At 41.0% G+C, this 15,789-nt stretch overlaps 1 protein-coding gene across 3 annotated transcripts in view; it reads left to right on the top strand.

Moving 5' to 3' along the window:
• Window positions 1-9,198, top strand: part of COL4A1 (collagen type IV alpha 1 chain) — a 626,471-nt gene extending 617,273 nt beyond the window's left edge. For all 3 annotated transcript variants that reach the window (XM_085622171.1, XM_085622169.1, XM_085622170.1), the window contains exons 51-52: window positions 5,847-6,019; window positions 7,872-9,198. In XM_085622171.1, the coding sequence (XP_085478297.1) occupies window positions 5,847-6,019; window positions 7,872-7,953 (255 nt within the window). In that variant the 3' untranslated portion in view covers window positions 7,954-9,198. The remainder of the gene's footprint in view (window positions 1-5,846; window positions 6,020-7,871) is intronic.
• Window positions 9,199-15,789: the final 6,591 nt, after the last annotated feature.

The following is a 15,789-nucleotide window of genomic DNA, read 5'->3' as shown; positions in this document are numbered from 1 at the left end:
GAATACTTTTAAGAGTAAGTCACACACAGTCGTTGTGAACTGGGCCCTGGCTGTCCATACTGCCACTGTAATTCACAATTTCATATCTGGCCAGCTCTGCATTTTTTACCTCCAGTGGTAATGCTTTGCTGCTGATTGTTCTACTCTCTGTTAATTACCAGAGGCATTATTTACCACAAGAGGTAATAATTTTTGATTCAGGAATTTAAAATAATTTTCTTCGATTAGGTGTGCCTTACTGTCCTAGGTGTGCCTTACACACAAATTTCAAGGAGCAAGACTGACTAATATCTGTGATCAAGCATATCTTACTCCTGTAAACTACTCACATAAAATGCTTGTTGGATCAAGGATGAATATTCAGGTGTAACTGACATCTAAGGTCAGAGAACTACACAGCTACTGATTATTAAAAAAAGCTTTGGGAAGCAGGCCCATGACTTTCTATGTCAGCTACATTTGTAAACAGCAGTGAGACTGGTTTTTAAATACAGCTGACCTTGCATGTTTGTTTGAAATTAACAGAACGTTTCTTTCTTTACTCCTGGATGCTCCATCCCGTGTCACATCTTTCAAGGTGTGATCCTTGAAACGGGTTTTGTGAGTTCCTGTTTCCAGTGTGAAAATAACACATGCATATTTTCAGGAGATAAAACATTGCCAAGTGTAAATTCTTTTCTAAACTTTTTCATGTGGTAAAACCCCATCCCCTACACCGCTATCAAATTATTGTGTTGTTCTCTCCCTTGTTCGACCCTGGAAAGTAATTTATTTCTGCCCTTGTCAGTAGTAAATTGTCAACCATTTCAATAGTGGGAACCTAACAGAAGAGGATTTGTAAATAACGATGAATGAGTAACTTTGTGGTTGTTCACAAACTTCCTGGCATTTCAGGCCTTGTACAGTTATTTCATGGATAGCTGTCTGTGATTAAACCCTTTAACAAGTGCAAAACTGAATTCTTTGAGTTACAAAAGTTGTTGCAAACGCTTAAAAAGTTTTTGCCCGTGCAAGTCTGACCTACACCGGCAAATAATTTTGTGAATGGCCCAGTGGTTTCGGCCTGGTGGGCTCAGCTGCATTTCAGCAAAAGTTACACAAAGCGGTAAGATTTTTGGGTTGTCTTGTACACATAATATAAAGTGAAGGCCCATATTATATTGCATCTGATTCACAAAAATGTTTGTGTATCCATCCAAGTCCTAATTATGTGCAAAATATAAAAAGGAATTTTCACGAGTTGTGGAATAAATCACACTTATAAATTAAAATTAGGATGTGGGTGTGGTGGGCATCTTGTATTCATAATTTGAAGGGTGTCAGCGTCGGACTGTCCTAGAGGGCAATCAGGCAGTGCCCGAAGTTCTGGTCTGTCAGATTAGTGTGGGGGCCGGATTTTTGGACACCTGGGCTGTTTTTACTGTTGATTTCCCTGATATTGCCAATTTATCAACCACTTTTATTTTGACACCGGATCCTATTTTTTGCCCCCGTCCGACCCTGAAGGTGGTGGGAAGGTTGACGTATTGTTCGAGTCCAAATTAGAGAGAAGACTGACAAATAAGTACACTTATTGATATTCACACAAAAACATTGCTTAGTTTTCCACTCATAATGATCACTTAAAACTGCAATTTGAAATGTGGGAGTAAGTGTATTTTTTCTGGGTAAGAGGGGGCGTACCCTTTTCAGTGACATTTTGAAGAAGGAGCATAAACAGAGTGTCAATATTTTCCTTTAAGGAAAAGAAAAGGATATGAGCAAATGAGCGTTTGTGCATCATTTAATTCTGCCAGGGACATATTAAGGATTTTGGGGGCCCGGGTATGAACATATTTTGGGGGCCCCTGTTCGGAACAGCTTTGACTTTAAGATACCAATTTCATCTCTTTCATGCTGTCTTTGGCCGGGTCCCACATCACTCATATTAAAAATAAATTAAAGGTAAACAGTATTTAAAACAATCTATTTCAGAACTTTTCAAGATCAACATGGCAAGACTCTCTGCAGAAGAGAGCTGGCTCTATCAGGGAGCCCACTGAAAGGCTGCGGCCCTGGGCCAGAGCCCACTTTGCCCATGCCTTAAAACGTCTCTAGATCCTGCAGTACTTTTATTCAAGTAAAGTTTGTGCATGGGGTACTCATAGAAGTATACGATATTCATAGATTTCGGGATTCATTGTGAACACAAAAAAAAATCTGAAATCTACTACCCACGTAGAAATAAGACTACAGGAGTAAACTTTCCCCCTTCAGAGCTAGAGCTTTTTAAGTCTGGGCCAGCCTACTTAGTAATAGGATTATAAACATGTTTATTGCAAAAGATATTTCCACATTTCCTTTTATAAAAATATATATTTTTATTTATTTACTGAGAAAACATAAGTAACATCAACATTAAGAGGCAGTTTTCAGTACATTCCATTTCAAACCTCTAAACCCATATAGAGTTTGACAGATGGGATACCCTGTCAAAGCGTGACGGATATCTCCTTCACTGTATTACTAGTGCTATAGGCTATAATGTTATTGCAATATGATAGATATTCTAAAAGGCCCAGAACACCATCCATTACCCTTTGCCTTTGAACTACCACTCCCCTCAAGGAGGCTATTACTGATCAATCATCAATCAACCAAGTGGTCTTCCTGTATAATATTCCCGTCTTCCCAGTTTTTCTTGGACATCCCCACTCTTGTAAATAACCGATTTCACTACCATGCATTGGTCCATACTTTTACAGCACTTCACTTTCATTGGATGCTCAAGTTCCCTCATTTTCTCACACTATCCCTCTATACCAGCATGAGTCCAAGGGAGAACAGAGTTAGTTAATCACCATTCAAGTCTACATAATTTGATATAACTAATACCATGCATTGTGCTATCATCAGGACCGTTGCTCCCATTATTGCTTTGAGGTCCTTGACTGATCTTATTCCAATAGGTCTGATACTCCTAAACTGGAAAATTGTGTGCAGAAAAGTCTCTTCTTCCTCGTTGCATCTTGGAATGGGGCATTCTTTGCCAAATCCATTTTAAAGAGTTGCAATTTGGCCCGTCTAGCCACCTCTCTTGAGTGCATAAGGGTTGCTTTCCAATTTATGTCCTTAAGTGGACCTAGATCTTGTTCCAATGAGGTGATAAGCCATTGATGATAGTCTGGCCTATTGTTATTCAGGGTTATGTGCAGACACAGCTCCTTTAGTCAGGTTTTCACTCAGATCCCTACCTTCCAGGGTACTAAGGACCAGATGCATAAAGAACTGCCCACAAAACACAGATAAAAAATGGCGGCCACTATTTTTGTGACCAATAAAGAATTTTACTTACTGATCTATGCACTAATTGGCTGGTTCATAAAATTCGGAATCCTAATGGGTGGCACACTGAACTGCCTCATGAATATCAATGAGGTAGGTCTCAATTTGTGACTCAGTGTGATTGGAAGCCACTATTGGGATATGGCCTACTGAGGTCAACAGACCACCTTGTATGGGATCTTTTTTTAAATAAAGCTAACTTGTTTTTTACTGCAGCTCGTTTTCCTTCAAGGAAAAATTACTGCATTTAAAAGAAAAGCTTTTTGTTGTTTGTTTGAGAGTTGTAAATGGTCTTGTGGACAATTGTCTAGTCCCAGTTGTTTTTTTAATTCACAAAGGGGAAGACTGAGTCTGAAGGAGCCCTTTGCCTTTTGTGGTATGCGTTACCACTATATTTGAGGTTCTTAGTAACATTTCAATACTAGTGACCGGATTTGGTTGCAGAACATTGATACATAGCATTCCGATTCCGAATTTGGAAGGGACACCTACTGCTCACCACTTCTGGATATCAAATCAGTATCCACTTCTAAACTTTTTTTCAATTCCAAAAATGGGAGTAATACATCTAAAAAATCATTTTTACATTCACAAATGCCAAAACAACCGTAAAAATACTTAGTACATCTGGCCCTAAATTAAGGTAATCCAGACCACTCTAGTGAGCATGTTGTCAGGGCATGTTTTAATTCTATATAGTTGTTTGTTTGGGGGGGGGCGGGGAGCTGTACTCATCCCTCATTTTTGCAAACGCCTTCATGTTGTGTGCCCTACTAAGTCTACTAACTTGGAAATACATATGAGATCCTAATCCCAAAATCTGTTCAGTTATTCCCATTTTTCAAGAAGGTGCCTACCCTCAAATGGGTTTCCTTGGTGATTTTTTAGTTTTCCCAGCCTTGAAGTGCAGTGGTCCTGGCCCAATCTCTGATTAATTCCTGCATCATAGCAGGTAGGTTGCATTTCCCCTCTCTCCCTTAGAGTTAATGGATGCATGTAAATAAGTATGGAGGGCTGTTCGAGGACAACAAGGGTTATGTAATATCTAGCCTATCTATTTTTAACATAAGCTAAGGCATTAGGGCTATATTTGGAGAAAGATGGGTCATCTAAATTGGCTAAAACATGCTCAACACATTTTTGTGGAATTTGTGGCAACTGCTCAAGCCCTAATAATCATTTTTCGAATTTGAGCATTCCTAAGGGGTGGCAGCCTCGAACATACGTCCACCTGCCAACCTCCTAACAGATGTGCATCATCATGGGTCTCAAAACAGCATGCCATGGTTCCTGGGAGACTCATTATTACTGTGGACAACAGTCTTGTTTAGCCATGAATCTTTGAAAGTGAACTTAGGATGGACGGATAACCACTTAGCTCAAGACCAGGCCTAATGCTTAATTTGAGCTGGTGGTGGTTTCCAGTGTTTGGCACTGGTACTTAATTGTCAACTCTAGCACTTATGACAGTCAGCCACATAGTGATGCTGTTTGTCTAATTTAGAGATGAGCACAACAACAGTTGTTTATTAATTAAATATACATAAAAAATGACTAACGCCTGCCTCCCATGCCATTATAGCTTTGGGGGCCAGGAATAGTCTGAATTGCGCCACTTGTAAAGTGTGCTGGTTAGTAGTTGTGGTGGTACTGTCATTGCCAGTCCTCATACTCTGACCATTGCCTCGGAATCCACCCACCCACACCGGACAATGGTGGTTGTAGCTGCCTCATGGACGAAGGGAAAAGGGAGGGCGGAGGCAGCCCAGAAAGATACTCAGAGGAAAGAGTAACATAGGTAGAAGAGCTGCTGAAACAGTGTTCTTGGGATGCCTCATGGCAAGGACACATGGGGTGTAGGTGACAGCACACAACGACAGCCGAAGAAGAAGAGCCGCTCAGACACTGTCCTTGGGATGCCACACGGCAGCGGCACTGGAAGCAAGCGAGTGGCCAGCAAGGGTCCAGGGCACGCGGAGCGGCACTTGCAGCCCGGGCCGGGTCTGACGGCCGCCCACAAACTAGGTAGCAAGGGAAGCCTAGAACCCGAAGAACACTGCGACACCTGCCAAAGGGTGCCCTCACGCAAGGTCAGTGCTATCAGCCAGAAACAGAGTCAAACCATTGGGGGGCAATGTTTTACATGATAATGTGATGTATAATGAACACAGGTTTTATATGACCAACCAGTAAGTTGCAAGATGCATAATCCATGTCTTGAAAAGAAACTGTGGCTTTTGATGCACCATAATCGGTTGTAACTTGAGTGATTCAAGGTGGAGGGAGTGCTGCATGACAAGGCTGACAATGAGGGAGCAAACACGCCACCTAGGAGGGGTTACACTCACACAATCAGGTCATAAACTGATTGGCAAGACGTCTATTAAAAAGTGTTGTTTTCGCTTCCCAGCAGTTTTAGTCGATGAAATGTTATTTTAAATGTTGAAAAATATGACATTGTGTAAAGACTTCATAGATTCTATAGCTCACTTCATAGACTATTTGTTGCTTTAATTTTTTAGCAAACAAGTGCTGGTGCTGAGGGGTCTGGGCAAGCCCTGGCATCACCTGGATCCTGTCTAGAAGAGTTCCGGAGCGTACCATTCATTGAGTGCCATGGCCGGGGAACATGCAATTACTATGCAAATGCTTACAGTTTCTGGCTTGCCACCATTGAAAGAACCGACATGTTCAAGTAAGTGTGTGAGATGAAAGGTATCACTTGTTAGATGTTGAAGGACTAATGCATACCTGCTAAATTAACCTGAATTTCATCAAAATTAACCCATAGTTCATAGTGCATTAAGTTCTGCTGAAATTTCATGTTCTTAACAAAATTAATGATGATGAAACCCATATTTCAGAGGGAACCGTGAAATATTTCATAGTGGTCCATGGAAACATTTTCGTATTTCACTCGCTTTTATGAAATACAGGTTTTATACCACTGCATTTTGTACAACAAAAGCGCTTTAACATGTAATGTTCATTGAATATCTATTGCATCCTTATCAAATTGTTTTGCAGGATTTCCCACTTTAGCATTTACGTTTTTCATTTTTTTTACACAATCCGAACTTGCAGCTTGTACACAATCACTATCTGCACTTCCCTTAAAGCTTTCATACATTTTAGCTTCATGCTCAACCACTTATAACCAATGGTCCCTCTAATTTCTTTCCTCTGTGTGGGGCAGTGTAGGGTCTCTGTGCGCTGCAGCCATGGCTATATGCGCCAGGAACCAGACTGCTCATGTGTGCAGCACCGAATATCACTCCAAACTTTTGCTGAAAAAACTGAAAAGACGGTGCATTTCCACACATACAGCTCCATGTTAAGGATATACGTTATAACCTCATTTAGGTTTCTCCCCCTCTCTGTGCCTACATGCTATGTTATACTATATTGAAATCAATTTCCTTACTGCTCTAAATGTAATCACACACATGTTTGAGGAATGTTTTTTGGTCTCATCTTAGCATTCAAGGTGGCGATATCTTTTGTTTTAGGATATTTCACATCTTTTGTGCAGTAAATGTTATCGTAATTTCCATGCCTGACTGTTATAGGTAATCTGTTATATACAGGTAATATACAATGTGCCAGTCAGTACAAATTATCATCATCGTTTCCAGTTATTTTTTAAATGCTACCACTGAAAAAGAAGAGCAGCAAGTGGGTATCTATAGAGAAGAAGATTTCTTTGTTGGTACACAAGAGCCGGGTCCAGGCCAGAATTACAGACCAGGCTGTCTATGCCAATGAAAAGGTTTTCCATTTAGATTCGTTGCTTGTCAACAGTCCCTTGTGAAGTCCCTGCAAATCTTGCACTGATGTAGCCCTCGCAGACAAATATTGGACACACATGTAGAGATGATAAAATGTACTTTCATTTTTGATGTTTTTCCTAAAAGCCTTGATAAATTTTTTTATTACATTTCACAAATGCATTGCGATAAACAGCTTGCTTTTCCTCTCATCAGTGAAAATAGAATCTCATTGGAATAATCAATAGTTCTTCTGTTCTGTGCACCTTCTCCTCAGTGATTGATAAGTCCTCCTCACTTTCACAGTTTCTTTAATCACTTTACATCTGATAGAACCCCAGTCTTCAAATCTGAGAATATATTATGGTATGTTAAAAATGAAGAGCCCCTGTGACCTTCTTGAGGTTGATTTCGGTTCCGCTTCTGATGGGAGCGAATAAATTTCACTGCCACCAAATGCAGATTAGCTTTCAAAAAAGAGAGTTCTGCCTGGCCTTCGGTATAATGTCAAGACTACTTCAGGTTTGGGAGTGACTAATATGTGACTCTATAGAGACAAACAATAAAAATGGTAATAGTGACCAGTGAGCCACGTTTTAAGACGCTGGGTTGCTTATGTCATGATAAGTTAATTTGGATGATTTTATGAAGCAATTGTTCATAGAGGTAAGGTCAAGTGGTCTGAGTTATGACATATTAGACCTGACAACTTCAATTTTAGAACCTGCCAGGATTTTAGCCTTCATTTTAAGTTCTGATTTTGTTGTTTCAATTTTGTAGGAAACCTACCCCATCTACGCTGAAAGCAGGGGACCTGCGCACACATATCAGCCGCTGCCAAGTCTGCATGCGAAGGATATAGTTCTCATAAGGATTTCCAAGCAATTCTGCAACATGGTGCTATTTGTTTACCATCAAGGGAGTCTGTCGAAACTATATCCATGTACCTCACCATTCTACAAGACAGAAAGAGTTAAGCGAGATATAGGAACTTCCTCATAAACTAACACGCTCTGCTCTGTACTTGCGGGAAGAGACTATAGACAACCCTGATAAGCTTCAAATGTTGACATACCAAATGGCACTTTTGATAAAAAATAAGTAAGTACGTAACAGAATGCACTGATAATAAAGGAAAGCAGGAGCTTATTGGAAAACCATAAGGTGCTAGGAGGTATGCAGTGCCATTTTTTGCTGTTTGACTCCCATTTTGTGTTCTTTGACATTCAACGATCTCCAGTTTGACGTCTGTCACCTACCACTGTTTAACTGATGCAAAACTCTGTCTTTTAAGCATGTACCTAATTTGCTTGTAAAATGTTATACTTATGCTGAAAAGGGACTGTAGCTAAATTTGTTTCATATCAAGCATTCATGTTTTAAAAAAAATCTACAGAAATGTCATGTCTTTCTGGCAACCTGTGGTACTATGCAATTGTTTTGTTAAATTTAACGTATAATGTTCAGCTGAAAGCGTCAGAATTACTATTGTTAGGTCAAAATATATATATATTTTTATTAATTTATGTAGTCAACATTCCAGTGGGTACATCCACAGTTTTCAACCACCCTTCAAAAGTGAGTCATATAGGTATACCCTTTTTTTTTTTTTACAATTTTCGCATATTAGCCACTAAATGACAGGTTACATCACCTGCCTTGTTTTCCAAATTATTGTAAATTCCTTACATTGTTACAGAAAGCAAACTCAAAAATTGCTAGACAGAAATACTGTTTAAATACAAATTAATCACAATTTGATTTTTTTCTCTTTTGGTATCTCTTTGTTGTGTTCAGGGTTTTAAGCACTAATCACACAATGAATGTCTTGATTTAAGAAAAACAAAACCTAAAAGGCCTTAATTTTGTTCATAGCCATCGAGCCTTCTAGAAAATAGCAACCAAAATATCTGTGATGATGCTCTGTGCTAATTCTCTGGGATTAGTTGATATACCTTATGCACCTAAAGTATACTATGCAAATGTTTTACACAAATACCAAAATACGTGTTAAAAACGTTAAGGCCTTTTATGTAATTTCCAAAGTGTTTATACAGTGCCTCGTAAATTCCATGTTGTAATAAAACTATTTGTGTCATTTTTTAAAGAGTTGTTACTTGTATCATTAGCAACCCTGCTCTCAGACTACAAAGTACACCACTATAAAATTAACTGAGGAACTTATTGGACACGGTCAGTCAGTGTCATCTTTAAAATTTTGGGACCCCCCCAGCAAGAAATATTTTGGGGCCCTGGATCACAATAAGTTTGAGTTTTATTACTCATTTTCTACTAATACAAGGCCCATGGTGCCAAACAATATTGTCTTATACTTTATTGAATGATACAGACACAGACAGAAGTGAGACAGAGTGAAAGTTCACTTTCACAGGGGCCTCTTGGAAGGTGTGGGCACTCCAATCGCCCACTTTATCCATGTTTCAGAACATCTCTGGAGTCAGTTATATGTGGAAATATGTTTAAGTACCCTCATCTATGGTACATACAACCTGGACTGTTGGTGTACATGCTTCAGTCCCCCTGCCTTAACATTATATTGACCCAAAGTACCTTTTTCATGAATAGTGCCAGTGTGACAAGCAATCAGCTGCAGACATTTCATGTTCTATGAGGAGAGTAACATTCCCCTGGGTGGTGTAACGGAGGTTTTGGACATCATTTAGGTGCATGTTGTTTCAGACTTCTCCAGCTCCCTCTGACTCACACTTAAACCTGCAAAGAGATGAAAGTTATGTTAGATGATGTATCTGATGGAGACATCTAGCTGTAGTTTCTTTACTTTTGAATTTTCCTCAGGTGCCATGCTGAATCCGGAAATATGTCTAAAGCAGTACCCCTGTGCATCGGTCGAGGGCATTGAGCGACTCTGTAACAACATCATCCACTGGATGGGTGTTACATTCTCCTTAATGCACTTGCATCTCTTCATTTGAAATCTCTCTTTCATCTCTATTACATCACCCTGCTGCTTGCCAACCTTGGCATGCGCTCTGTTTATTTTCTTATGACATTCTATATTCTGTAGCTGTTTCTCTGCAAGGTTTCTTTCTGTTGCCCAGTTGCACCTGGAGCTGTACATGGATGGATCTATTTTGCCGTGCTGACAATAAATATACTTGTTATTCATAATTAGAGTTTGGATATCTTTCAACAATGGCGACGAGCTGAAGAACCACTCTTGTCTTTTCCCAGCACGGGTACAGAGGGTTTCTTGGACCCACGGAATTTGGTTGATTTTTTTATTTAAGTACATTTGGAGATCCATTACCATCCCATTTTTGTGTTCTACTTATCGTGAGGATCAATTTACTTCTTACGTGATATTATCTACTTCATATTTTCCTTAATTTTTATTCTATGTGCCTTAATTGCTCCCGCGGCTGTTTCGACTTCTGAAGTGTGGAGATTGCACCGGCGGCAGTATTTGTTTGTTTTTCGTAAACTTCATCTCGAAGGTAACTAATTGTGGCATTGCGCATACAGTCTACAAAGTGTTGTCAAACCAGCACTTACCAACTGTCTGTTGCGCATCCCAGCATTTTTCAAAATCCAGCGATCACCATCGAATGCCATTTAGAATCTTTCTTGTCTTCATACTCGGAGCGGAGTTCCAACTTCAAGTTCTACTCTGCGGACATTTGTAATACATGCCTGGCACGTATTACACATCCTACGTAATACGTAGCTCCAGGGAGAGTGCAACGTCATTGACGCCATTTTGGAAATCACCTTCACAACTAAAGCAAACATTTGGTGCCATACTTCATGGTTAATTGAGGGATACCTTTACACTATTACACTTTTGTTACACAGCCATAATTATAAAAAAAAATTGTTATCACCAAATATGCAGTTTGATCCTCCAACAAAATTCCTACAAGTTAAAGGGGATCCACCGATGCCATGGTCAAGGTGGAAAGAAGAATTCATTACGTACATGAAGGCCATAGATGGGGAACGCATGGGAGCTGAAAGGAAAAAATATATTTTTTTGCACTGTTTAGGTTCTGAAAGACAGGTTATTTTCAGAACATTACCCCAAATTGTCACACCTAATAAAGGAGGAGGAGATAACCTGAATGTGTACGTTGAAGCATTAATGAGAATGGAGAAAAGGTTTAAACCGGTCACGAACATTGCTTTAAATAGATTTAAGTTCTATTCTAGAGCTCAAAAAGAGGAAGAATATTTCGATGATTTCTTGACTGCTTTAAGAGCCCTATCTTTACACTGTAACTTTGGTGCAATGACGGATAAAATGATAAGAGACCAAATAATAGTACATGTTAAGAATAAGAAAAAACAAGAGAAATTATGGGTCATGGGAGACCCCAATTTGACAGAGGCTGTAGGAGAGTAGGATCTGCTTCACATGGGTACCCCCACTTTTTGCTGTTGTTTCACAGTTTTTCGACCTTAGTCTGGCTGTGGCCCTGCTAATCAAGACCACAGCCTAGCTGCTTCCTCTCTAAAATGGTTTCCATGTACATTAGGTACATATCTAATTGGATTCTGGAGTGCCTTATAAGCCCCTAGTATATGGTATACTATGTACCTAGGGTATAGGTACCTCAGAGGCCTACCAGGGGCTGCAGCATGTATTATGCCACCCCTGGGAAGCACTCCAAAATGACACCACAGGTCTGCTACTGCAACCTGGGTAAGGGTGTGCTTGCACCCCTTATTGTGGTATAGGCTACCTATATCACTACCTTATACAGACACATATAAACCTATAAGCCACTCCTATGGCAGGCCTTGACAATCCTGAAGGCAGAGTGCTTGGTTTTATGTGAGAGGGTGCCCAAGCATGAGCTGAGTCCCTCTGCAGCATTCGGAAATACTTCCTTATGGCTGTTCTGTGATACAGCCATACCATATACTCTTAAGTGCATTATAACCTCGCGGTAAATGCTAACTTTGGGTGGCTGCATGAAAACATGTCGTGTTTGGTGTCAAATGCTTTGGAATACTACCCCCGCCAGTTCTGCCGGCGGGGGTAGCATTCCACCCTTCTAGATGGAGAGACATGTTCACACTGGCTAAACCCGGTTAAATCCTTTCAAAGCCCTGGCATCACAAAATGGATGCCACTGCCACAAACACGGGTCTGGCCTCCTGCTGCAGGGGGAAACTCCGGCAGGTGAGGCCTGGAAAATAGGCTTAATGTCACAGGGAGGTGTAACCACCTCCCCAGACAGGCTGATGTGTATTGGGGCAGGGCGGGTGCATTCAGTGAATGCTTTTAAGACACTGCCTGGGGCACACAAGGTGTCCCCGTGCATAGCCCAGTTCAAACCAGTTGCAGGGGCACTCAGACCCTGCTCTGGCATAAAACTGGACAAAGGGGAAGGGGTGTAACCACCCCCACCCCAGGCCCACCCATAGGTGGGGCCTTAGAGTTAGTCCATCCCCTAAACTTAGTATAAGTATAGGAATCCAGTCCCTAGGACTTTAGATTACCCTGGACGAACCTCTGAAACATATGTCCTGGACCTTCGACTTTCTATCACGACTAGAAGATGGAAGAAATCTCCATTGGGGTCAAGGAGTGACTCCCCTGCTTGGCAGGCACCAAAGAAGCAACTGACCGGTCTGCATTGCTGAAGCTCCCGCCGGACGCCGAAGTCTTTGCATCACTAGAGGTAGATTTTCAAACTTCCCCGAGGCTACCCTGAGTCCACAGCAAAGCTGAGGCCCGTGGCTATCGTGGGTAACGTGGAACCGTGACCCCTGGAAATCATGAACTTTTGCAGCAACAACACCTTCCTGGTCATCCTCGAAGTTGTGCTTTGGGCTCCGAGTAGCCCCAGCCTTGAGCACCTCTTGCACCGAAGATTGTTGGCCTCCACTCCTTGAGTGACCCGTGGGCCAGCTTCAAGTGCGACCGCTTGAGGCTCCTTTGCGATCACTAGCCCGTTGGCCAGCAGATCCCTACGAAGGCAACTCCACTTCTGTTTGGGCTTTTCTGGTTGCTCCAGTCTTGCTCTTACTTGCCCTTGCTGGGTGAGTCCATCAGACCTTGCTGGTCTGCACCGCAGTACTTTCTTTGATTTCCTGAGACTTGCCGTTGCCAAGGCTTGTTGGGTCCTTTCTGGTCGCCGACACTACAGCACTCGACAGACTTTGTGGGACAGCTCGAATCCGGCTCGTGGATTTCGTCGACGCCTCCTGGACCTTGTGGCTGAAGAGTCAAGACGCCCGTCAACTCACCTGAAGCACCAGACATCTGTGGGCATTGGTCCATCCTGCCCTAGGTCACTGGCAAGTGACCCACACTCTGTCCCCTCTGCTTTCAGGTTCCTCACATCCTAGATCCAGGCTTGGATCTCTCCGGACACTTCTCCTCTTCACGGCAGCAGCAGTTCTTTGCAGGCTTCCATTGGAATCGACGACGTGACCCGACACCAAAAGACACCTATGCACCCGGCTTCCCTGGGTGAGGTAACTCGAGTACTCCAGTGCTCTCATGGGTGCTAACCCTAGAACTGTTTAAGTCCAAAAGGGTTTGGTCCTAGCGTGATTTGAAGTGTCCCTAATCTTTAAAATTCCAACCACGACATTCCCCATAGAAAGTAATAGGAACCCGCAGTTGTGTTTCCACACTGCATACGGCTCCTGTGGGTCCCCTGTGTAACTACCTTGGGTGGTTCCTTGGGGTCCCAGTGATTTTAGAGGTAATAGGCACACTGCCTATTTCAGTCGTGGTTCTTATACCACTATTTTAGTATATGGTTTGGTACGCCCCTAGGGCCCAAACGTGTATTTGTGCTTTTACTGATGCTTAAACACTTGTAACTAAAGTACTTCGAACTCCAGTCTAATAAAGAGACTAGAGGGGTGTGTGTTATCTTAAATACATATATTTTGAATCTATACCTAGTGTAGTTGTATTTTCATTTGATCATTCAAGAGATTATAGACTGGTAAAACAAGCTGCTTTACATTCCTTCAAGACTTAGCCTGAAGGCTGCTCTCCATAGCTACCACTAGGATAGCTTTCATATAAGGTTGTCTTTAACCTATCACCATAAGGGGTTGTTTGGACTGATACAAGGTGCCCACTAGAACTAGTGGACAGCGTATATCAGGCCACCTTCTCACAGAGGCCATAACTGAAGCTAAGGCCTTAGAACAATCCAAGAAGTGGATGGAAGTTGTCAGACAGAACTCTAGTAAAACTGTTACGGAAGAAGAAATATGTGTTGTTAAACCCAAAAATGAGATTAAGAATGAACATCCTCAGTTGCATCCTCAGTCAAGTGGAAGATTTAATATTAACAGATTAAATTCTACTTATTTTCACAAGAGAAATTATACTTTTACTAACCATAACATGTGTTATAGATGTGGTAATAAATCTCATATTGCTTCCTTTCCAGGTTGTCCAGCCATTAATAGAGAAAGCAAAAATTGTGGTAGAATAGGACATTTTAGTAGCGTGTGCAGAGATATTAGGTGTCATTCCACACAAGCACGTGGCGCAGTGTCCGACTTAGTTGATAGCAATAATACCATCAAAGTCAGTGATGTCTCTAAAACCAACAAGGGTTTTGTTGTATCTATTATTGATGGTGTACCGGACAACCAGATGAAGTCTCCCAAATGTGAATTCCACATTTTGGGAGTAAATGTCATGCTCATTGTGGATTCGGGCTCACTGTGGACAATCATCACTTTCCAATACTACAAAGAGAAATTAGGCCATGTTATTCAATATGACAATTTATTACCTTCTCACATAATTGCAGAGAGTTTTTACGCAACAAAAATTGATATCGAGGGGTTCTCTCATGTAGAGTTACATTTCAAAAGTAGATGTGCAGATGTGAAATTATGCATCACACAAAAAGGAGTGAACATTTTAGGCTGGCGTGACCAGTGGAAATTGAGTTTAACATTGAATCCACGGTCTAGTGAACCAGTGTCTCTATGTGATGAACATTTGATAAAAAAAATTGCAGTAGTGAATACAGATGATATAATATAATATAATCATAATATGATTATGTCATATTAAGTTGTAGAGAAACTAAATTTATTAATACACATGAAAAAGTTTTCTGTAATAAGTTAGGGAAGTTGAAGAATTTCTCACACAAAATTGTGTTAAAAGAGAATGTACTTCCACTTACAGAAACTCAGGGGTGTCCCAAGTAACATTAGGGAGGAATTGAAGAAAATGTTGAAGGAATTGTCCGATGAGGGCATCATTGAAGCCATTGAATCTTCTGAGTGGGTTTCACCTATTGTTCTTGTTCGCAAACCTGATCAAAAACTGAGAGTCTGTGTGGACTTGAGGGCATTAAATTCAAACATTGTGGTGGACTGTCACCCCCTACCAAATATTAATGAGGTAGTTTCTATGTTAGAGGGTGCTCAAGTATTTTCCACACTAGATTTGCGAACCGCATACCATCAAATAGAATTACCAGAAGAATCAAAGAAATACACAGCTTTTCTTGCACCATTTGGGCTGTACCAATATACAAGGATGCCTTTTGGACTGGCGTCGGCTGCGTCAGTCTTCCAGAGGGTCATGTTCCAAATTTTCAGGGATGTGGATGACTATGTCAAGTACTTTCAAGATGATATTTTAATATTTTCAAGAAATGAGTCTGAACTTATTGTACACTTAAATGAAGTTTGTAAAAGATTAGAGAGTCATGGACTCACC

This window comes from Triturus cristatus, chromosome 8 (assembly GCF_964204655.1).
Source record: "Triturus cristatus chromosome 8, aTriCri1.1, whole genome shotgun sequence".
Lineage (NCBI taxonomy): Eukaryota > Metazoa > Chordata > Amphibia > Caudata > Salamandridae > Triturus > Triturus cristatus.
This window is presented reverse-complemented; position numbering and strand designations above follow the sequence as displayed.